General features: G+C 39.9%; 1 protein-coding gene and 1 non-coding gene across 4 annotated transcripts in view; both read left to right on the top strand.

Moving 5' to 3' along the window:
* LOC132127796 (rab GTPase-activating protein 1) overlaps positions 1-24,631 on the top strand; it is a 125,857-nt gene that overhangs the window by 3,643 nt on the left and 97,583 nt on the right. Inside the window, exons 2-3 of one of the 3 annotated variants that reach the window (XM_059539910.1) lie at positions 21,180-21,385; positions 24,592-24,621. The exons of 1 other annotated variant lie outside the window; for it this stretch is intronic. In XM_059539910.1, the coding sequence (XP_059395893.1) occupies positions 21,236-21,385; positions 24,592-24,621 (180 nt within the window). In that variant the 5' untranslated portion in view covers positions 21,180-21,235. The remainder of the gene's footprint in view (positions 1-21,179; positions 21,386-24,591; positions 24,622-24,631) is intronic. One more of the 3 variants, XM_059539911.1, reaches the window with a different exon arrangement.
* Positions 13,651-13,723, top strand: trnak-uuu (transfer RNA lysine (anticodon UUU)). The gene has a single exon. It is a non-coding gene; the product is annotated as a tRNA-Lys (tRNA).

Genomic DNA, 24,631 nt, shown 5'->3' with positions numbered 1-24,631 from the left:
GCGAGAGTTCCGACGTGAAGTAAACTTCAACAGATTTCCCTGCTCAGGGAGTAGGGAGCAATGAACACTGTCTAGAAACCATGTCAATCAGGACACAGTTCATGCACAGAGCTCACTTCTAATGAATATATGCTTATAAATACATTCATGAATGTTTTTAATGAATGGATTTTATAATAAAACAAATAGCAATGTGTCACATTTTACCATATCTAGTGCAACACTTTTATTTGTTCCCCACAAAAGTTTTTTCACTAAATGTTGGGATTTCTAAAATTATTGTGCACTGATTATTCTAGAATAACTTTTGCTGCAGAATTTTCCACTAACCTAGTTTATGATCATTTTTTTTGTCATAGATTATGAATATGCATAGGCCTGTATTTTTCCATATTTATTGTTTATTTTATTTTTCTTTATAATTAAGTAGTCTGTATTAGGGATGGGACGATAACCGGTTTTATTGATAACTGTGATAAAATGTGCTGAAGGTTAGTAATATCGTTTAAAAATGAATTATCATTAAAACCGTGTTTGATTATCGTGGTTTTAATAACTCACTATTAAATCATGTCCAGCCAGCAACAGTCTGACGCAAGCGCAGCGCACAATGTTTTTTTGTTTTTTTTCGAGAAGGAATGGCGAAAGTCAGTGACTTTTCTATGCTTTTCTATGCTTCTACACTTTTCATTGTAAGGAAGGAAATGCCACAGAATTTAATCTTTCTTTAAATTAAGTGCATAGAGTTGCTTGTTTTATTAGTTGTTTGTTGATTATTAAATATAAAACTTGCTGAAATGTTTTCAGTGTGAGCATCAACTATTTTTGAACACTTTCATCTCGTTTCAACAAAACCGTGATAATATTGATAATCGTGATAATTTTAGTCACTATAATCGTGATATTAAATTTTCATACCGTCCCATCCCTAGTCTGTATCTAGTAGATTGTGAAATAATGATTATCAGTTCAACACACAGAGATATATAAATTCTACATTTATTTAAATGGGAAAAAAAAACTTCACTGGTTTTGGATCGGTATCTGTATCAGCCAATACTGAACCCTAGGTATCGGAATCGGTACCGGAGGGGAAAAAGGCGGATTTGAGCATCCCTAGTTCTTATTCAGAATCAGTTCTGTTTTTTTTTTCAAGAACCGGAACCGTGAGAAGTTTTGGTTCTGAAAACGGTTCTGGTGCGACAAGTGACCAAGTGCTGTGAGCGGTTTTGCACTGGTGTTCTGATGATTTGGCATTTGCTGTAAAGGATGTCACAAACCGAATAACATAAACGCCTTGTTAATTACTGAGCACATTGTTTCCAGTGATGCGCATAAATTGTTGCATAAACAGGCTTCCAGGCTTCCGATATTGGTGATTTAGCTGCAAGTGCATCTGTAAAGGTTATTGCAGACTATGCTCACTGCTCACTAAATATGTTTCACTAGCTGTTTCCATGTATTATTACCCTATTTCTTTCTCGTACTGCTTTTCCTTATTTTGCTTTATCTCTTATTTTTTTTTATTTCTAGAGTCTGTGTCAACAAAGCTTTATTTGTGTGACTGTAAAATATTACAGTTTGGCCCAAGCAAACTGTAACTATACCTGCATAGCACAGGCTTAGCAAATAAGTGTATCTCCCTCTTTCTCACACACTGAATCAACAATATCATCAGCTTCTCTTTCCATCTTATCTGCTCATCTCCTATTTTTCTCCCTTCATAGGGGAAGTGGATTGGTGTCCTGAAGTGCATGGATGCAGGATTTGATCTGGTTTTTGCCTTTAATTCAGTTTTATCCTCAGTACAGTACAAGGAAAGGACAGGAAACAATAGAGAGTTGGGAAAATATACAAATTGCCTGAAATCTGACATCAGTCAGAAAACTGTAGATTGCTGTGCTGGAACTGTAGACAGCTTCATTGATTATAAGAGGATTGATTTTGTTTTGACACTTTGTGCCATGCCACCATTAAAGTTTCTTATGGTCACTCTGATTGATCAAATGTTTGCTGTTTGGTTTGTAGTCCAGCAGTGAGAGTTGAGAAATCAAACAGCTAGCATGCTTTTGACCACGCAGGTGTGCAGTTGCTATGGTGACAGCCAGTTGAATGCTTTCTGGGAACAGAAGACGACTTCTGAGAGAAATTCCACTGCCTCCCTCAGTATCTCCTGTCTCTCTCTCTGCTTCAGTCCATCTGTCTCTCTGTCTGCTTCAGTCCAAAGCCACTTTCACACTGCACGTTGGACCCAGAAAATTGCCGGGTCATTTTCTGTGTGGATGCAATTAGATTTTTTGAAGATTGATCCCGGGTTGGGGACCTAGTAACATTGCCGGGTTCAGTCCCAGAACGAGCGCTGTGTGAACAAAACTAATGCCGTGTCATAGTGATGACGCACGTTATCGCGCAACTCTTTTACCAGGTGGTTTGAATGTAGATCAGCATTCGCGACAAAATTTTTTATAAATTTCCAAACTGTAATGAAGCAGAGATCAGTTAGTCCCTCACTTTCCGCGGCTGAAGCCGAGATCGTTTGCCAGCTTAAGTGAAAGTTAATGTGCCTAATGTTTTCGACTCAGACATTACACATCACATTCAGATGTCATGTGACTTTAAGGGGCCTTTACGGGTTGTTTGTGAACGCACCTCAGTGTGAACGCACCTTCAGTCTCCCCTGTCTCTCTCTCTGTGATTCAGTCCAACTGTCTCTCTCTCTGCCTTAGTCTCAACTGTCTCTCTGTCTGCTTCGGTCCAACTGTCTCTCTCTCTCTCTGATTCAGCAATCAAAGATTTAAATGTCAGTTGATTAACTTTATGGTTGGCCAGGCAAAAATGGCCATGTATATTTCAAGAAGAAACAGGATTAATAATATACATGGCCAAGATGGTGAACTGTTGTTTAAGGCATTTATTAGGTCCAGGATCTCGGTTGAGTTTAGGAGATGTTTAGGATGAGTTTAGGAGTTTGTAAGGAGATGCAGGATTTGGATACTTTTGTATTGCAGTGGTGTTTTAATGAGGTTTTTTGTACTGTGTTTGAGGGGGGTTAATTTTTAGCTTTTTGTTGTGTTAAATGGTTGCGTGATAATGGCTTGATGTTTTTTTTGGTATTGATATTAGGGGTGTAACGGTACGTGTATTCGTACCGGACCGTTTCGGTACAGGGCTTTCGGTATGGTGCACGTGTATACCGAATGACCGAATGCAATATTTTGTTTGCGGAACATATACATTTTTGAGTTTCCAAACGAACATATTAAGTGGCGGAAGTCTTCGCGTTCAGCGCAAATCCCGCCCTGCAGCTGATTCTAAGGCCGGTAACACACTGGCTGCGTGGCGTGAGTGTGGCGTTTCTGCTGTTTGTCAGTTGCGTGACACCTGCTTCGCGTTTTCTGTGTCTTTACACACCAGAATCGTGCCTGACGCGGCGCTGGCGCGCTGCTGCTACTGTAGGTGACATAGAGGGAGACCGCCGAGGCGCCGACAGCCCAGGATCTTGTCTTCACTACAACAATATCTATACTTCATGTTGAGCATAAATATAAAGCCTACTGATAAAGGACACCGTCAACAGTATTGACGGCAAAATAGACTATGTTTGACAGGTGCAATATGCCAGTGTGTCACCGGCCTAAGGTTTTCAAAAGGCATCACACGAGTGTGAACATCACTACAACTAAGAAAAAAACAATTGTAATTCAAACGCAGCTCCCGTCGGCATTTAAACAGACCTTTGCTCTTAATTCCGATCGGTCCAACACAATAACGAAATCTTAGCAGGTCTAAAAACTGAAACTGTTGATGCTGCACTTTACACTTTGGAAAAGTTATATATATTTTTTAAATATGAGCAGGCCTACAAGCTGGGATTGTAATCATAGTTATTTATTTATATTTTTCATTATATTTTATTATATGATATTGGTTTGAGACTGAGAGTATTTTATTTAGTGGAGAACTTTGCAGCAGTATTTTCTTATTCTTTTTTTATTTTATATATATTTTATTAAAAAGTATTTTTTAAAAAATACAAATTGTAAACAAATTGTTAAAAAAGTTTATAGTAATAAACAACCTGCAGTTTAATGTTTGCATTTCTTTCCCTTACTGTACCGAAAATGAACCGAACCGTGACTTTAAAACCGAGGTACGTACCGAATCGTGATTTTTGCGTACCGTTACACCCTTAATTGATATACAACCCGAATTCCGGAAAAGTTGGGACGTTTTTTAAATTTTAATAAAATGAAAACTAAAGGAATTTCAAATCACATGAGTCAATATTTTATTCACAATAGAACATAGATAACGTAGCAGATGTTTAAACTGAGAATTAGCTCATTTAAAATTTAATGCCTGCTACAGGTCTCAAAAAAGTTGGCACGGGGGCAACAAATGGCTAAAAAAGCAAGCAGTTTTGAAAAGATTCAGCTGGGAGAACATCTAGTGATTAATTAAGTTAATTGATATCAGGTCTGTAACATGATTAGCTATAAAAGCTTTGTCTTAGAGAAGCAGAGTCTCTCAGAAGTAAAGATGGGCAGAGGCTCTCCAATCTGTGAAAGACTGCGTAAAAAAATTGTGGAAAACTTTAAAAACAATGTTCCTCAACGTCAAATTGCAAAGGCTTTGCAAATCTCATCATCTACAGTGTATAACATCATCAAAAGATTCAGAGAAACTGGAGAAATCTCTGTGCGTAAGGGACAAGGCCGGAGACCTTTATTGGATGCCCGTGGTCTTCGGGCTCTCAGACACTGCATCACTCATCGGCATGATTGTGTCAATGACATTACCAAATGGGCCCAGGAATACTTTCAGAAACCACTGTCGGTAAACACAATCCGCCGTGCCATCAGCAGATGCCAACTAAAGCTCTATCATGCAAAAAGGAAGCCATATGTGAACATGGCCCAGAAGTGCCGTCGTGTCCTGTGGGCCAAGGCTCATTTAAAATGGACTATTTCAAAGTGGAATAGTGTTTTATGGTCAGACGAGTCCAAATTTGACATTCTTGTTGGAAATCACGGACGCCGTTTCCTCCGGGCTAAAGAGGAGGGAGACCTTCCAGCATGTTATCAGCGTTCAGTTCAAAAGCCAGCATCTCTGATGGTATGGGGGTGCATAAGTGCATACGGTATGGGCAGCTTGCATGTTTTGGAAGGCTCTGTGAATGCTGAAAGGTATATAAAGGTTTTAGAGCAACATATGCTTCCCTCCAAACAACGTCTATTTCAGGGAAGGCCTTGTTTATTTCAGCAGGACAATGCAAAACCACATACTGCAGCTATAACAACAGTATGGCTTCGTCGTAGAAGAGTCCGGGTGCTAACCTGGCCTGCCTGCAGTCCAGATCTTTCACCTATAGAGAACATTTGGCGCATCATTAAACGAAAAATACGTCAAAGACGACCATGAACTCTTCAGCAGCTGGAAATCTATATAAGGCAAGAATGGGACCAAATTCCAACAGCAAAACTCCAGCAACTCATAGCCTCAATGCCCAGACGTCTTCAAACTGTTTTGAAAAGAAAAGGAGATGCTACACCATGGTAAACATGCCCCGTCCCAACTATTTTGAGACCTGTAGCAGAAATCAAAATTGAAATTAGCTCATTTTGTGCATAAAATTGTAAACTTTCTCAGTTTAAACATTTGCTATGTTATCTATGTTCTATTGTGAATAAAATATTGGCTCATGTGATTTGAAAGTCTTTTAGTTTTCATTTTATTAAAATTTAAAAAGCGTCCCAACTTTTCCGGAATTCGGGTTGTAATAAAAGTATGGGTTAAAAATCAAAAATCTCTCTGATTCAGTCCATCTGTCTCTCTCTCTCTGATTCAATCCATCTGTCTCTCTCTCTGCTTCAGTCCATCTGTCTCTCTCTCTGCTTCAGTCCTACTGTCTCTCCCTCTCTGATTCAGTCCATCTGTCTCTCTCTCTGCTACAGTACTGTCTCTTCCTCTCTGATTCAGTCCATCTGTCTCTCTCAGATTCAGTCCATCTCTCTCTCTCTCTGCTTCAGTCTCATCTGTCTCTCTCTCTGCCTTAGTCTCACCTGTCTCTCTGTCTGCCTCAGTCCAACTGTCTCTCTCTCTCTCTCTGATTCAGTCCAACTGTCTCTCTCTGGGCTTCAGTCTATCTGTCTCTCTCTCTGCTTCAGTCCAACTGTCTCTCTCTCTCTGCTTCAGTCCAACTGTCTCTCTCTCTCTGCTTCAGTCCAACTATCTCTCTCTCTCTCTGATTCAGTCCATCTGTCTCTCTCTCTGCATCAGTCCAACTGTCTTTCCCTCTCTGATTCAGTCCATCTGTCTCTCTCAGATTCAGTCCTACTGTCTCTCTCTGTGATTCAGTCCATCTGTCTCTCGCTCTCTGCTTCAGTCCATCTGTCTCTCTCTCTCTGATTCAGTCCAACTGTCTCTCCCTCTCTGATTCAGTCCATCTGTCTCTCTCTCTCTGATTCAGTCCATCTGTCTCTCTCTCTCTGTCTCTCTCTCTGATTCTCTCTCTGATTCAGTCCAACTGTCTCTCCCTCTCTGATTCAGTCCATCTGTCTCTCTCTCTGATTCAGTCCATCTGTCTCTCTCTCTCTGATTCAGTCCAACTGTCTCTCCCTCTCTGATTCAGTCCATCTGTCTCTCTCTCTCTCTCTGCTTCAGTCCTACTGTCTCTCCCTCTCTGATTCAGTCCATCTGTCTCTCTCTCTCTCTCTCTCTCTCTGCTTCAGTCCTACTGTCTCTCCCAAAGTATGGGTTAAAAATCAAAAATCTCTCTGATTCAGTCCATCTGTCTCTCTCTCTCTGATTCAGTCCATCTGTCTCTCTCTCTGCTTCAGTCCATCTGTCTCTCTCTCTGCTTCAGTCCTACTGTCTCTCTCTCTGCTTCAGTCCTACTGTCTCTCCCTCTCTGATTCAGTCCATCTGTCTCTCTCTCTGCTACAGTACTGTCTCTTCCTCTCTGCTACAGTACTGTCTCTTCCTCTCTGATTCAGTCCATCTGTCTCTCTCAGATTCAGTCCATCTCTCTCTCTCTCTGCTTCAGTCTCATCTGTCTCTCTCTCTGCCTTAGTCTCACCTGTCTCTCTGTCTGCCTCAGTCCAACTGTCTCTCTCTCTCTCTGATTCAGTCCAACTGTCTCTCTGTCTGCCTCAGTCCAACTGTCTCTCTCTCTCTCTGATTCAGTCCAACTGTCTCTCTCTGGGCTTCAGTCTATCTGTCTCTCTCTCTGCTTCAGTCCAACTGTCTCTCTCTCTCTGCTTCAGTCCAACTATCTCTCTCTCTCTCTGATTCAGTCCATCTGTCTCTCTCTCTGCTTCAGTCCAACTGTCTTTCCCTCTCTGATTCAGTCCATCTGTCTCTCTCAGATTCAGTCCTACTGTCTCTCTCTGTGATTCAGTCCATCTGTCTCTCACTCTCTGCTTCAGTCCTACTGTCTCTCCATCTCTGATTCAGTCCATCTGTCTCTCTCTCTCTGATTCAGTCCAACTGTCTCTCCCTCTCTGATTCAGTCCATCTGTCTCTCCCTCTCTGATTCAGTCCATCTGTCTCTCCCTTTTTGATTCAGTCCATCTGTCTCTCTCAGATTCAGTCCTACTGTCTCTCCCTGTGCTTCAGTCCATCTGTCTCTCGCTCTCTGCTTCAGTCCTACTGTCTCTCCCTCTCTGATTCAGTCCATCTGTCTCTCTCTCTCTGATTCAGTCCAACTGTCTCTCCCTCTCTGATTCAGTCCATCTGTCTCTCTCTCTCTGATTCAGTCCATCTGTCTCTCGCTCTCTGCTTCAGTCCATCTGTCTCTCTCTCTCTGATTCAGTCCAACTGTCTCTCCCTCTCTGATTCAGTCCATCTGTCTCTCTCTCTCTGATTCAGTCCATCTGTCTCTCTCTCTCTGATTCAGTCCATTTGTCTCTCTCTCTGATTCAGTCCATCTGTCTCTCTCTCTCTGATTCAGTCCAACTGTCTCTCCCTCTCTGATTCAGTCCATCTGTCTCTCTCTCTCTGCTTCAGTCCATCTGTCTCTCGCTCTCTGCTTCAGTCCATCTGTCTCTCGCTCTCTGATTCAGTCCATCTGTCTCTCTCTCTCTGATTCAGTCCAACTGTCTCTCCCTCTCTGATTCAGTCCATCTGTCTCTCTCTCTGATTCAGTCCATCTGTCTCTCTCTCTCTGATTCAGTCCAACTGTCTCTCCCTCTCTGATTCAGTCCATCTGTCTCTCTCTCTGATTCAGTCCATCGGTCTCTCTCTCTCTGATTCAGTCCAACTGTCTCTCCCTCTCTGATTCAGTCCATCTGTCTCTCTCTCTCTCTCTGCTTCAGTCCTACTGTCTCTCCCTCTCTGATTCAGTCCATCTGTCTCTCTCTCTCTCTCTATCTCTCTCTTTCTCTCTGCTTCAGTCCTACTGTCTCTCCCTCTCTGATTCAGTCCATCTGTCTCTCTCTCTCTTCTTCAGTCTTACTGTCTGTCCCTTTCTGATTCAGTCCATCTGACTCTCTCTCTGCTTCAGTCCAACGGTCTCTCCCTCTCTGATTCAGTCCATCTCTCTCTCTCTCTCTCTCTCTCTCTCTCTCTCTCTCTCTCTGCTTCAGTCCAATTGTCTCTCCTTCTGCCTCATTCACATCTGTCTCATATATATTTATTTTTCTGAATTTTATAAATTTTAAACATATTTCCAGAAGAAAACCAATGAGAGCTTTATCAAAAAGTTGTTACATGTCTCTAGAACAGACATAAGTCAAAATAATCACTAAGTAAAGATGTCAAAAAAAAATCTCTAGACATATGGCAAATAATAATAATAATAATAAATTATTGTGACGAGTGGGGCGGGGCCGAGAGACGTGGGAACAGAGCGAGGCCGGTGGAGGGATTGGAGATGAGCGACACCTTTTCGACCCATCGGTCTCGAGTCCCACGGAGGAGATGGAAGGATATAAAACTGGAGCGACGACAGTGAAGGACGAGAGAGGACCAGGCCTGGGTTGTAGTTTGTGTTTGCTTTTTATTTGTGCGCGACAGTCGTCCGCGAGGGGCTGTTGCGCTGTTTTGTATTTATTTTGATTATTAAAGTTCATTTCATAATCAAGTTCACTTTTCGCACCTTTCTATTTATAACCTTTTCTGTTCTCTTCTTTTACCACGTGCAGTGTGAATGTCCTGGGGCCTCATTTATAAAGCGTGCGTACGCACAAAACGGGGCTGGAAACGTACGTACGCCAGTTCCCACGCAAAGGTTGTGATCTATAAAAAACAAACTTGACGGGAGAATGTGCGCACCTTTAAGCAAACTTTGAGCCGTGCGTACGCACATTCTGGAGACAAAGGGAATTGGCGACACCGATGGTGAGGTCGTGAACTGAAGTTAGATTGTAGAAAATAAATGTGAGAAGAACGATTATAAGAATGAATGACATTTAATTTTCACTCCATTTCATACGTTATATCCACATTATCATGAAGATTAAATCCAACAGTGTTATTTGTGCCGATTGTTTTAGGCTATATACATCTAGTAAAATCCAAACGTAATTCAAAATGTATTAAAAGTAAAATAAAATAATAATCAGCGCTGCCTTACAGTCACATTGTCCACAACGGGAGCACAGGAGGACATGGCGCGATACATGTGATAGCCTACAGAATAGCATGAAATACCCTTTTATTAGAGAACTGCAGAACACAGTGTAAAAAGGAAATATTTTCCTTAATGTACATAGCCTATATCATAAAATGTCAAAGTCTGCAAATACAGTCATGAAGCACAATCGCTACTCATCATCGGTCCTAACTATTACGGTGTTCATTACAAAACCGTCAAGAAGCATGTGTTCACTATAACATTTTCGTCTTAAATTTTCGCCCACAAATTAATTAAGTGATTTTGTCAAGGTGTTAACGATCAGTCTATTTGCTAGAAACATATAAATTCTCCGGTGACCCGGGTATGTAATGCTTCATGATGGCACTCCTGGCACTGTTGGAGGATTACGCTAATGGCAGAATAAGGAGAGAACGAGTTTTCAGGGACCATGATGATTTCCTGGCCCATGATGATGACTGGCTAATAAGCCGATTTAGATTCCCTAGAGCTGTGCTCTTGGATCTATGTGCTGAATTGGGTCCAGTATTAGAGAGGGCAACACGCCGGAACCATGCCATCCCAGTCCAAATACAAGTCCTCACCACTCTGGGGTTCTTGGCAACCGGCTGTTTCCAGCGGGAATTGGCAGACAGGTAAATTAATAATATAAAAAAACTATAAGTAATCCTCAAATTTGTCTCTAAGACCTTTTTGTATATGAAATAATTCTATTGGAATCTATCATCTCACACTATAGGTCTGGTATATCACAGCCGTCCCTGAGTGCCATAATATCTGTCGTTTTAAATGGTATACTTAATATGGTTAGTCGATACATCAGGTTCCCCTACACTGTGCGAGAACAGGCCGAAATTAAAACGCAATTTGCAGCAATGTCTGGTTTCCCAAATGTAATCGGCGCAATTGACTGCACTCATGTTGCTATAAGGGCACCATCTGAAAATGAATTTGCTTATGTTAATAGAAAGCATGTGCATTCTATTAATGTGCAAATCATATGTGACTCCAACATGACCCTCACAAACATTGTGGCACGCTGGCCTGGTTCAACACATGATTCCTTTATCTTGACACATAGCAGTGTAGGGAACAGACTAAATGCAGGCGCAGTACGTGATGGCTGGCTTCTTGGTGAGTTTAACAATATTAAAAAGTAGAAACTGTAACAATTTTGTTTTTAATATAATTATAACCTGCAGGCGACAGTGGCTACCCCCTGAGACGCTGGCTCCTCACCCCATTTTTAAACCCGCAGAGCGCAGAGGAAACTCATTATAACGAGGTCCACTCTCGTGCCCGCGCAGTTGTGGAGCGTGCCATCGGCATCCTGAAATGCAGATGGCGTGCTCTGGATGCCTCGGGTGGCAGACTTTTATACCATCCAGCAAAAGTGTGCAAGATTGTCAGGGCGTGTGGTGTTTTGCACAATATAGCACTGAGAAACGGTATTCCTCTCCCTCCTGATCTCCCTCTACCCCAGCATTACGACCCCGAGCCACAGCCCCCTGGCCGACAAGAGGGATATCAACGAGGTGCAAGAATCCGTGAGGATGTCATGCGGCGTTTGAAAAGAAAGACAAAACTCAAGGTTCATGTTTTAACTGCATCTTTTAATGATTGTGCAATTTCTTGCATCACTTCTCTCATCTGCCGTAGCTCATCTGCAACCCTGTTGACAGCGTTTATTGTCTCTCGCTGTAACTGCAGGACTGCGTCAGTGAGTACCCGACCACTTTTGGACGTGCCAGACGCAGAAGGGGCACTGCTTTGAGCCGGACGCTGTGCATCTGCATCTGAGAACCCCTCACCCTGAACCTCCTGTTCATTTACAGCTTCAGACTCCGGAAGGACTGGAGGACAAACAATTGGCAACATTTATCCATTTATCACCCCACACACTCAAATGTACAGCGTTAATGATTAAAAATCGGTTTAACCTTGCTCCTCTGTGGTTTCAGTCACGTCAGTGTCTCCCTCCTTTTCCGACACAATACCACACACGCTGACCTCCCCAATTATAGCCGCGATTTTGCTGTCCACTGATGTGAGATCAGCTGTACATGGGCCCCCACCAGTTGCAGCCACGCTCTGGCGGTGGGAGGACAGTTTTCTCTTTGCCTCCACCTTGAATGAATGAGAATCTTTATTTCACATATTTTGCATACTGTAAGCACATGTAAATAAAACTTTTTGAAAATCAATATTGCTATTTATATAGGTATATAGCCTAATAAAACACAAATGTAATATGTTGGTAAAAAAAAAATGTGTATACCTTCAGGTCGGACCATTTTTTCTTTAATTCTGCAACTGTCCGTTCTGTCCCACTGACACAATTGACGGCAGAAGCAATACTTTGCCACTCGCACTGCTTCTTTTTATTAGTGACCCCACTGCTGTGGCCACCAAATAACACAGTTTTCCGAGCCTCCACCTCCCCTACAAGTGTTTCAATCTCAGTATCTGAGAAATTACGTTTTTTTCCTCTTTTCTCACCTGTCGCCATTATTAGAATTAGGTTAACAGAAATGCACGTTTTCACTTTCTTGGATTAATTAATTGGCGGGTCGCATGCCAGTTTTCCAGGTATATATGGGATTCCACTCTCATTTACATGCTGATCAGCAATCATGAGGTGATTTGCATTGACTATTTATGGTTAAAAATGGGCGTGTACAGGGCGGGATATGAGGCTGGTTCACGTACGCACATCTGCGGGTGATCTGTGATTTATAAAGGGAACATTGCTTACAGGTGTGCGTACGCACGGTTTTATAAATCGGAATATTTTTTGGCGTACGCCATTTTTGGCTTTTGGGCGCACGTAAACTTTTAGTAAAGATCCTACGCATAGTTTTATAAATGAGACCCCTGATCTGTTAACATGGGCTCTAAAAAATAAAATTGCTAGGCATCACAGAAAGAGTGTGTGAACCTGGAGTTAGGCATATGCCCAGTCTGTTCTGTTCTCGCGCTCCACTTAGGTGCGCTGCATTCTGATTGTTTCGGAGAGCATACTGCAGGAGGTCGGGCAGCAGAAAATCGAGTTATAAAGCGATTTAGAAATCGCGCACACTCAAATCGTGATTTATATTACGCTCTCAATTAATCTCACAGCCCTACTGTTTTACTCTCAACTTGAATTTACCAGTCTTATTCTCTGCTTCAGTCTGGCTGTTTTTCCCTCACTGCCTCAGTCCGTTTCTCTCTTTTTCAGTGCCTCAGTCTACTTTTCTGCCTCTATCCACCTGACTATTGCTCATTGTCTTAGAATCAATTCAGTTCTCTCTCTCTTCTTTGCCACAGCCTGCCTTTCTCTGCCTCAGTCTAGTTGTCTCTCTCATTGCCTTAATCCACTTGTCTCAGTCCACCTGTCTCCGCCTCAGTCTACCTGCACATTAGTTTACCTGCCTTTCACTCTACTTCAGCATACCTCTCTTTCTATCTACTTCAATTTACCTGTCTTACTCTCTGCCTCAGTCTGCCTTTAAGTCGTCAGTAAAGCCAGTTCTGTGATTAGCAGTAAATTTCCATCACCTGCTTTCAAATGGAGCCGCACTTAATATACAGAGTCGTAGTTCGCTGACAAGCTACGGAATATCACGTTCATAACCGAATTAGGGCTGTCAACGAATATACTTAAATTCGAATATGTATTCGAATAGTTTAAAAAAAACGAATTTCAAAGGTGAAAATTAATATTCGAATAAAAAAAAATGTGGAAAAAAAGGCCAGCGGTAGTAGAGGCGTGGTTGTCTGCTTTGCGAGTGGGCGCGCTAGCGCGCCTGAGGGTTCAGGGACAGGTCACAGCCTCACAGGAGTCGCACTGTCTGGCACAGCATCACTGCTGAAAGTTGACGCGTCTTCATGGAAGATACCAGCAAGTGCAGAGCCCAACTTGACCGCAGCAGAGAAAATGAGGTAAAATTGTTGACCCGCGAGACAAAGTTGTATGCAAGCTATTTAAGATACAGTTAGCATACCATTCCACTAGCAACATGAGGTCACATCTCAAAATTGTGCACCCAAATGAGCATGGCATAATGTGTAGAGCCCGGATAGCTCAGTCGGTAGAGCATCAGACTTTTAATCTGAGGTTCCAGGGTTCAAGTCCCTGTTCGGGCGAAGGTCTGTCTGCTTTTTGGGGGTGGTGTTGGCGCAGTGGTTAAGTCACATGACTTTGGTGTAAGAGACCCGGGTTCGAATCCACTCTGAGACACCAATGTGTCCCTGAGCAAGACACTTAACCCCTAGTTGCTCCAGAGGCGTGCAACCTCTGACATATATAGCAATTGTAAGTCGCTTTGGATAAAAGCGTCAGCTAAATGAATAAATGTAAATGTAAATGTGTGGAACTCCAGCTAAACAGTCACGTCTTGACACTTAACGTTACTTTGCATCGCCCGCCGCAAGCTCTTTGTCTGCAACGCAACAAGAGGCCATAACGGATAAAATAATTTCGTTCATTTGTAAGGACATGAGACCGATCAGTATCGCGGATGGGGCAGGCTTCGGGGAGTTCTGTCAAGCAATGGATCCGAGGTTTGATTATTTATCGTTTCATGTCAAGGAAAAGTTCCATGTTTACCAAAGCAAAGCTTTGTTTGTTCATTTAAACCATTATGCGCAGAGAACGTGAGGGTGAGAGAGCGTGAGGTCTTCAGTCTTGGCCATTAGTTGATTTCCTTGTTTTTGTGTACGTAATACATTGTCATATACGTTTAAACTTAAATAGACTATCTATACAAGTAGTTATGTCTCTTTGTATTATTTTAGCCTGTTATTGACGTAATGCGCATTGACGACATGTGCAACCAGATGTTCGAATAGTTCGAATATTCGTGTATTTTTTAGAGGGAATATTCGAACGTCATTTTTGAGCAATTTTGACAGCCCTAAACCGAATGCGATTCATCTGCGATTATGACGTGGTATCGTAGCTTGTCAATGAACTACGGCTCTGTGTAGTAAGTTTGAAAGCAGGTGATGGATATTTAGTACTAATCACAGAACCGGCTTTACTAAAGAGACACACATCGCAGGGAACTACACTAACCTTTTCCACTGGTGGCACTTGCGCGACTAACTTTTTCAGTTACTGGCGCAAAACATGATTTGGTCGCACAAATTTTTTATAGTAAGCCGCTCTGGATAATAATGAAACTGTATTGCATTCAGATGTGCTTTTTATTTTACTTGCCATCTTTTAAACCACATGCCTACTTTTATTTCTCACAGTACACACAGTGCATTGCTCTGTCTTGGTACCTTAACCCAGGAACCAACCTTAACCCATACAGCTGGGGTTAGAGGGGCCCTGGTGCAGGTTGTACCTGTGGGCCCTGTTTGAAATTGTTTAATATTTACTGTATATTCGATCTATTTATTTATTTGTGCCATTTACACAAAGTTTACTTTTTAAGTTTGTAAGTGTCCAGAAACTAATTTAAAATAGCACTGCATAGTTTTAACTGTAAAATAAAATACACCGTCAAACCAAAATGTATTCAGACACCTTCAACATTTCTCACATTATCACAGTTTATTTGTTATGGTTTAGAAATTGGTAATAAAATATGATAAGAACAAGAGTTAAACTGTGTCAGAACAAATTCATTTTGATAATGTCAGATAACTTTGATAGAAAGATATCTAATGGAATCAACCAAAACTTCAGACGTCTGTCAGTATGACAATATTTACACAACTATCCATACTTTGTTGAACAGTTACCAAGCAAGCAATGCTTAATTTGGTTCAGTCTGTGGTGTGAAAAGGTTGCATTAGCAATTAAAGAAATAAACACTTAAGCAAAACATGGTCAGGTCCCTAATTTAATATATATATTTAATAAATATATATATTTATCAATATCATTGGTAGTCTACAGTATGAAGAATTTTTGGGTATGATATTTCAAAGTTCGCTGTATTTTGCTATACTCACTTACATAAATGAACTAGTGTCCTGCACCCACCAGTAAAACAATATAATCAATTATATCTGATTTTTAGTTTTACTGTGCATAAATTATTGTTAAAACTACAAAGTAATTCAATCAAGAGCAGTGAGTGATTTACTTTCATTTTCTAGGATTAACATTAAAGACACTGACAGCAGAGCTAGTAAATTAGGCACGGTCACTTTAAGAGACAATGCATCCATTACAATGATACACATCTGATTTCTTTCCAACTCTTTACTTTCACTTAAGAAATAACCACAGACTTTTCGAACACACTTTCCAAAACAGGTATTTTGACATATTTAGTATGTAGGCCTATTTGTCGGTACAAAAGCAAGAAGACTTTGAGACGCTTTCTGTGTGTGCCCTGAACACAAGAACACTGCGGTGCTAAATTAAGCTCTTTCGCAACCTTTTCTGTTTGTTTAAACTGCGATTTGTATTTGTTCGTTCAGGTGCAGGAGGACGCGGACGTCCTGAAGGAGAGCTCGGTTCAGTGTTGCTGTTCGCAAGACGCGGCTCTCTCGTGCGCACTAAACACAGCGCATTGAGTAACCAGCTGCTCGCTGGAGGAGCTTTACCGCATCGTGGGGCTGAAGCCAACTTGATGTGTTGAATGCTCGGAGCACGTTATAAAACGTATTTTTAAAATACACATTTCTGTTTTAATAAATGCTCATAGTAAATCATAGCACATTGCCTAAAACATAAGGTAGGTACAAAAATAATCAGTGATACATTTGCGACCTCATAAAAATTAAAGCTGCAGTCCGTAACTTTTGACGCTCTAGTGGTTAATAAACAGAACTGCTTGCGTCTTGCGGAAGAACATTGTAGCCGGAGCTACTTCTCTCTGTTTATGTCTATGAAGAATCACAAAGGTACCGGGTTACTCCGCCGCGGTACCTCCGAAGCAATCTAAAATAGTCCGAATATAAACACTTATTATAGATGTACCCTAGTGATTCAGGACAGGCTAAAAACACGGTTTGGAAAATGGATTCATGGTGTACTCGCTTATTATATACAATTTGTAGCTCTGATTGGTTGTTTCTTACCGGTAGCGGATGAATTTCTGCAAATGGCAATAGGACCACTGGGAGGAGCCAGAGGAGCTTGATTTTTTCACAGATTATCGGTCTCATATTCTACTGTCAGGACATAATGACAGGTTTCACAAATACATTTTTACAAAAGTTACCTAGCTCAGCTTTAAGGTCGCAATGTAATTTCAACAGGTCGCATATGCGACCATTTTGGTTGCATTGTAGTTCCCTGCATCGCATGACTATTGCATGCGATTAATCGTGCAGCCCTACTGCCTGTCTTTCTCTCATTAATCTGCTTGTAACAGTGCAATAACAGGGCGTTAGTGTGAGGGAGCATGTTGTGTGTCTATTTCATGCAAATCCATGCGGATATCTTTGGACAAGGTTATGAAGTCAGTCGTTTGACCATTAGTCTGTGTGAGGAGCCACTCCTCTATCTTAATCCAGTAGCATAATACACATAGCTCATTGTCAGAGTTATGTGAGGCCTGTGTACCGCTGGTTTCTGGTCATTGCTCCCCAGGGTGTAGCGCTGAGCCTGGTCTCCATTAGGACAAAGCACAATATGCCCAGTCAGGAAAACCAAAGCTCATTCGCAAAGGAACAACTTGCTATTCAACACCCTCTCTCATAGTGTGCCAGGAGCATGAACCCACTGACCTGTGAAGCAACATGCGTCTCTCCTGCTACTGTTTGTGTTAGGGATAGTTCATAGCTGGCCTAAAATGTTGTCTAGAATGTTATCATCTGTGACTCCCACCAGTCTCAGTTTCATTTCTTGTTTGCAGAAGTTGGTAATGACTAGTAATCAAGTGAGCCAATAATAAAACAGCAAAAACAAACATCTGTGACATGCAAATACATGTTGAGTCAGTCAAATTGTTTTGCAATATTCTGCAGTTTGAGCAAGTCAAAGCTAAGCACATGGTTTGTTTCAGTTTAATTTATCCAGACTGGGCAAGAATTACAAAATGCTAATATTTGCCTGGCATTGTATGGTGACAGCCTTGTGGCTTTCTTTGACTTTGATTGAAGTAAAATGGGTAGATCCCTGTAGTTTCCTACATGGTAAACTGTCTAAACAGGTGTGTCCAAAAAGTTCCCTGCATGGCTCACATCCAACTCTGACAATAGCCTTGCTGTAACTACATTAAATTCCAGTGAACAATTGTTATGTTTTTTTTTTCTAATCAATAAAAAGCAGAAATTGTTTTGGCAACATACTTTGATTTACTAAACTTCACAAAGTTAATGCAACAACTTTTACAGCATTAAGCATATTAGTCTAGGTATATGCAGTTTTTGTTTGCATACTTTTTTTTAAATATTGGCAGTTCAAAAGAATATTAATGGTTTCTAAACATTCATGAATAAACAATGAACAATAGTAAATATGTTTTCATGTTCACAATATGGATGCTTTGTTTCTTTAAACCTCTTAAAGTCTTAATTAGCTCTAAATAGACACAACATCGTTGAACTTTGTTAATCAAGAATCACAAAAATATTAAAGGTCCTGTTTTTCGTGTTTTTTTGAAGCTTTGATTGTGTTTACAGTGTGCAATATAACATGTTCATGTTTCGCGTGTAAAAAAACACAGTATTTTTCACACAATTCACCTATCTGTATACCGCTGTTTTCACTGTCATAAAAACGGGCTGATGACTTCCTTGTTCTATAAAGTCCCTCCTTCAGAAACACGTAACGAGTTCTGATTGGGCCAGCGGTTCCTGTGTTGTGATTCGACAGCAGCTGAGCACGCGCTGTCCTCCTGGAAATGTGATTGGGCTAGTTTTGAGAAGTGGGCAGGAGCATGTACTGGAGATGTATTTATAATCACAGGAGTGTTTTTACTGACGAGATGCGCATGAAAATCACATTCGATTTTTTTGCACAGCCCTAACATCTAGTTAACAAAGCTAAACAGCGTTGCCCTTTGTGTAATAAGTTACAGAAACTGTTTAACGCACCAACTTAAATAATAAAATACACTTACCGGTTGTGGTCCATAAACAACACCTTCTCCAGACAAAGAGGGAACTGCTCCATCTTTCAAGAATAATCTTTGTGCGAATCCGGCATTAAACTGATTGAGATTGAGGAAGCTGTCCTCAGCAAAATGAACTGCACATAGTTTTACATGTGGATTATAATTTTCGGGAACTGAATTTAACATAAATTGTAACCATTGACCTCTAAGTAAAGCTTCCCTGGGAAAGCCAAACAAAGATGATTGGACTCCGAGATGAAAATAACAGCGTTTCGACGACATGGCGACAAACACAAACGCAACTCTTGCTCTTCTCTGTCGGAGCGCAACAAGACCACGCCCCCCTTTTTGTGTATTCATGTGGGTGGAGGTTAGTCAAAAAACTGTTTTAGTGACGTCATTACTGCAGGAACTAGAGGGATGTAGTCCAAACGGGTCGTTCGTTGGAGGCGAATTCTGTTAAATAAAATATCTCGCTTGGCATTGAACTTTGAGCTTTAGAATTTTACAGATATTATTTATACTCTAACAACAACATTACACACTAACTAAAGTTTAAAACATGGGATCACGAAGAACGGGACCTTTAAGCAGCAAAATGGTTAACAGCATTGATAATAAGAAATGCCTGAGAATAAAATCATTAAAGGATCATGTGACACTGAAGACTGCTGAAATATAGCTAACTGTTAATTCTCTGAGACGGTCCCATTGAAACTGATTCTTGTCTGCAGATCTTACAACATTTGTCACAGGTCTATAACTCACTGTTGTTCATTGTATTAACATCCTCTTTGTACAGGACTTCTGGGATTGTAACACATTGGAGCACATTGTGTGTGTATTGTGGGTTCTGGTCATTCTTCGACACTTCCTCTAGGGATCTGCAGAAGAATCAGTAGAGTGAAATGAGGCGGCTGCTTTTGTTAGTGTTTTCATGTCTGGACCTGTACAGTCCCATTATTTCCCTCCCGTATCCAAATATAGTTCAGTGCTGACCCTCTGCCAATCCCTCTCAGCCTTTCCAAATAATCACAGGTACAGCTCTCATAAACACATCTATCATTCATTCTTCAGCTTTCTTTACTGTTGCAATAGAATTAAGTGTGCCTCTCTTTCATTGGAATAAAAATAATTGATCAGTTTGCATAAGGATGAGGTCATTCTGAACAGTGTTGTTATACCCGGTCATGTGCATGGCAATGTAAACAGCACTTGGCAGTACAGTGCGGGCAGCACAGTTTACAATCCACAGCAACACCAACTTTGTTTGTCCTTTGACTGTTGCTGTGGAGATAAAATGGATTTTTGCATGCTGTGTAGTGTGTACAATTGGCTGCTGTAGAACAGAGCCAGGCCCATTTCCATCATACATTATCATTGCATAAATGCGCCATAGAATGATACAGAGCTAGAATAGATATGCATTTGGATATTAATGTGCCATGTCATATTTCAGACCTCAGTCAAAAAGAAAAAGAAAATGAAGCCTATTTTTAGTATTGTACTGTATTGGCTAAATAAACTTTTAACAGATATGCACATTTATAAATGAAAACAGATCAGAAATATTGATGTTTTATGTACTTCAGACTAACATTGATAGCAAATTTCATGGCTGTGACATACCTAAAGTTGATTGGTCATATGCCCCCCCCTCACCCCCAATGTTTGGAATGGCCTAAACCTTTTCGAATTCAACAACTGAAATGAAGCTGAAATAAAAATGCAGTATAATTATTAGATAAAAAACATTAAAAAGAAAATTGTAAAACCTTAACATTTCGCTGTGATGACTAAATGTAATGAATTAAGTATAATAAAATATGTTTGAAGTTGACATACTAAAATGACATACTAAAGCTCAAATAAAAATAAAGCTAAATAGAAAATATATATTTTCAAAGCAACGGATTTTTCATAATAATAAAAAACTTGGTTGACGCGCAATAAAATAATTGTCGGCGTTGCTTAATGCGTTAACCCGATAATAACACGTAACTTGCCCAGCCCTAATATATATATATATATATATATATATATATATATATATATATATATATATATATATATATATATATATTTTATATATATATAATATATATAATATATATAATATATAGCCCTAATATAATATATATATATATTAATATATTTATATTAGGGCTGTGCAAGTTAACGCGTTATTATCGTTAGTGTTAAAATTACATTTTTATTTTTTTGACCCTTGATCTGTGCCTACAATATGAGTACCTGGTAATAAATTTCCATTTACCCAAATTTATCTGCCATTTCTTTATTATCATTTTACACTATATTTCCACACACATCTCTGCCTCTTTAGCCAGCACTTCTGTCAAAGTTTTGTATTTTATTTTGCTCTGCAGACACCATGTGCCCACAAATAGCTTTGCATGTAAATGCTGCTGCTTGTAGAACAGATTGAAACTTGCTGCGTAAAGAACCACAAACTATATTTGCAGTTCACAAAGGATGCATTCAAAATAAGCATGGGTGTAAGCTCCTCTCATGTTTTTTTTCTCCTCTCATTGTTTTTTCACCTCTTTGTTTTCCAGGTAATTTTGCTCATTAAACTGCCATTCATGAGCACGTCTGGCTTGATTTAGCAGTCATGGATGACAAGGCCTCAGTGGGGAAAATTAGCGTGTCATCCGACTCTGTGTCCACCCTCAACAGTGAGGACTTTGTCCTGGTGTCCGGCCTGGGGGACGAGACCCCCTCCACTAATAATGGTAGCGATGATGAAAAGACAGGACTAAAGGTAAGAGTAGACAGAACACGTAGAAAGAAATTTTACTATAGATGGGGGATTCTTCAATTAAGGGCTCATTTAATTACTTAGAATTTTGAAAGGCCAAATGTCTTTAAAAAAAGTTGAATATATATTTTAAGTGCTTATAACATTTTGAAATAATCAGCATTTATGTAACAATTTTTTTTTGTAATGACCAGCTATTAATTTAAGTAGGTAGGGCTGCACGATTAATCTAAATAAAGCAGAGTATGCTATATGGTTTAGTGTGAGTATGTATTGTTTTTAATGTGCATTTGGGAACGCAACCTTTGCCAAATGTCTTCTTCGAAAATAAATTGTAGAAACCCAATGTAATTTAGCCATGAATGTATTTCGCCATGAAAATAGCCACAGAAGCTGGCATGGTTTTAAACAGAAACAAACAAAATTGTTACCAGAAGCACAACAAAAGATAAAAAAAAAAAAAAAAAAAAAAGTTCAATAGTTTAACAATTGAAAATAATTAAATAAAGCAATAAATATTAATATTGTAATTTTGCAATTGCAATGTAAAATAAAATAATTATTAAATGAACAGATTTTTATACAATTGTTGTATTTTTTATTTATTTTATTATTATCACAACATTTTGGTCAAATTGTGCAGCCCTGCAAACCTGTTTTTTTTTTCTTTTTAAATCGCATTTTAAATAGTATTTTATTAGAAAAATCATAATTAGATTTCGTGTAGCCCTAGATTGAAATATAATAAGAGAAGTAAGATACATCATAAGCCCTATTCGGACGGGATTAGTTTAACATAGGGACGTGGGGTAAAGCAGTTTTTATCAGAGCTTCTCGTGATTTTAGTCCCGTCCGAATGCTCCATGTCAGTAATCATTACGTTTTACCTTCTGTAAAAAGATCCGGAGAAATTTCCTCAGGTAATACTAGTCCCGTGCGAATAGACCATCTGAAAATATACACGGTAGTATTTCGTCATTGCCTGTAATTTTGCACGTTTTTTTAAATATGGAAGCGCTTGAAGAAGCATTCACTTGCTTTCTAGGCGGTGGAACAAATCAATGGCAAACCTCAAGTTTATCCTGCATACGACGACACAGACCATTAAAGAAAACAGTTTCGCATTTTTTTGGACGGCGCCATGTTGCGTGTTTGCACGTGAAATCAGGAAGCAACGTAATGTCCACGTGATGACGAGGGAGGTGACTGCGCTGCATAATCGTGTTACCCCTCCCACTTCTGACTGTTTTACTGAGACTTTCTAATCCAGTCTGAATAGGACATCAATATTACAGACGTCCTGTGGTAAAGTTACATTATTCCATCTACCCCCGTAAAACTAATCCCGTCCGAATAGGGCTATAGGCTTCGTCCACGCAGAGAAGCGTTTGGCTGTATATGTAAATATTTTGTGTCTTATTGACGTTTCGTCCACACGAATCCGGTATTTTGGGAGTGTGAAACCGCTATTATTTTTTGCGTTTTTGTGTGGACCGCCAATCCGTATATTTTGTGAAACGATGATGTCATCACCCCACTTCTCTCCCCGGGTCAGACACCGCTACATCACGAAACGGCAACAACATGAACAAACACTGAACAATTGTCTTTTTATTAAAGGGATACTCCACCCCAAAATGAAAATGTTGTCATTAATCACTTACCCCCGTGTCGTTCCAAACCCACAATATTTAATAGTTTGTATACAGCTTCTCCATTTTTCTCTGGCAGAATTACAGCGCCACATTCTGGTCTGGCATGTATACTACACTGTTTTGTGTCGGTTTCATGGTTTCGTGTATACGCAGATATTTCTTGAGATGAGAAAAAAAAAAAAGATTGGATAGGGAAAGCTCTGGCTTCCTGTGGATGTGGCCTTAAATGTGCTAACACAGCAGGATAGTAAGTATTTTTTAAAGCTCAGAATCATAACTAAATGTAATTTTTTTGAAAAAAAAATTTTTTTTGTAAAGGTGTAATAGACAGGAGATAAAAAAACTAGATGTGGAACAGGCTTAAAATAAGGAGATTATAGGAAAAACTTAAAAATGAGAAAAAACCGTAATTGTAAAGAGATTTTTTTAAATCATGCTAGTATAGAACATTCCCCTGACTGAAAAATCACCCCATCAATTTTATTAGAAAGTACAGTTTGCACCACCTAGCTAGTTTAAAAAGTGCTTGTAAGATTTTAAATGTTCACATCCATCCATTCAGAAGCTGTCATGAGGACAAACAGACTGCACACTCTCATTCCATGCTTTGTTCTTGTGCTTAGCCTGTGCCCTGACTTGTCTATTTCTCACATGACACCAAACCATATGAATGCTGTCGAGATTTCTGTCCAGTTCGTATCACCTTTGATTTTATTTTTCAATCATCTAATTTGATGTATCGGCACTACAGTGTGTTCTCTGTTTATGTACCACATTAGAAAAATGCACTTTCAGCTTTATGTACAAATGTTGACACTTTGTTTTAGTATTGTGGTGGGCCACAATAAGATGTTGCATTCATACAGATCTCATTGATTCATGGAGGTTTCAACCACGCCACTCCAGTCTTGCCTCTTTTCAGATCTTGTGTTCTTGGTTCTTGTATGCACATTGCACCATCACTTTTGCATTCTGATTTGGTGGATTTGTTTATTTTGGTGTCTTGTGAAGTCTGCTCCTTCAAATTTGCATTTGATCATGGCCATGGAGCAGCCAACTTTGAAGTTCTGTTTGCTTTTTTCCCTCGTTGTCTTTTGTCACCTCTTTTATTAAAGGAATAGTTCAACCAAAATTAACATTTTACCATTTACCCACTCTAATGTTTTTACCAAAAAAAAAAAAACTACCAAAAATGTACCTAGAAATAAAGTCACTTAAAATTTATGAAAAAGGACAGTGAGTGCATTCTTCAAAATATCTTTTTTTGTGTGTGTTCTTTGGTAGAAAGAATAGATATGGGTTTGTAATGACATGAGAATAATAATAATGGGCATAAACACTTGCTATTGCCACTAGAGGGCATTGTCATGTATAATGTATTATGTAGTGCAATTCATGATCTACTGTGGCAGTTAAAAGTGAAGATGTTTCTGCCAGTTGTCAGTCTTTCACAGTCCATCAGTCATGAAGCAGAGAACACTCTCTCAGTTAACCCATTCATTACCATTCTCTCAGCTCTGTGGGCATCTCTTAAACACTCTGTTTGTTACACAGGTGATTTCTGAGGAAGGGGTCAGCTTTAAGGTCAGTCTTT

Source organism: Carassius carassius, chromosome 45, assembly GCF_963082965.1.
Source record: "Carassius carassius chromosome 45, fCarCar2.1, whole genome shotgun sequence".
Lineage (NCBI taxonomy): Eukaryota > Metazoa > Chordata > Actinopteri > Cypriniformes > Cyprinidae > Carassius > Carassius carassius.
This window is presented reverse-complemented; position numbering and strand designations above follow the sequence as displayed.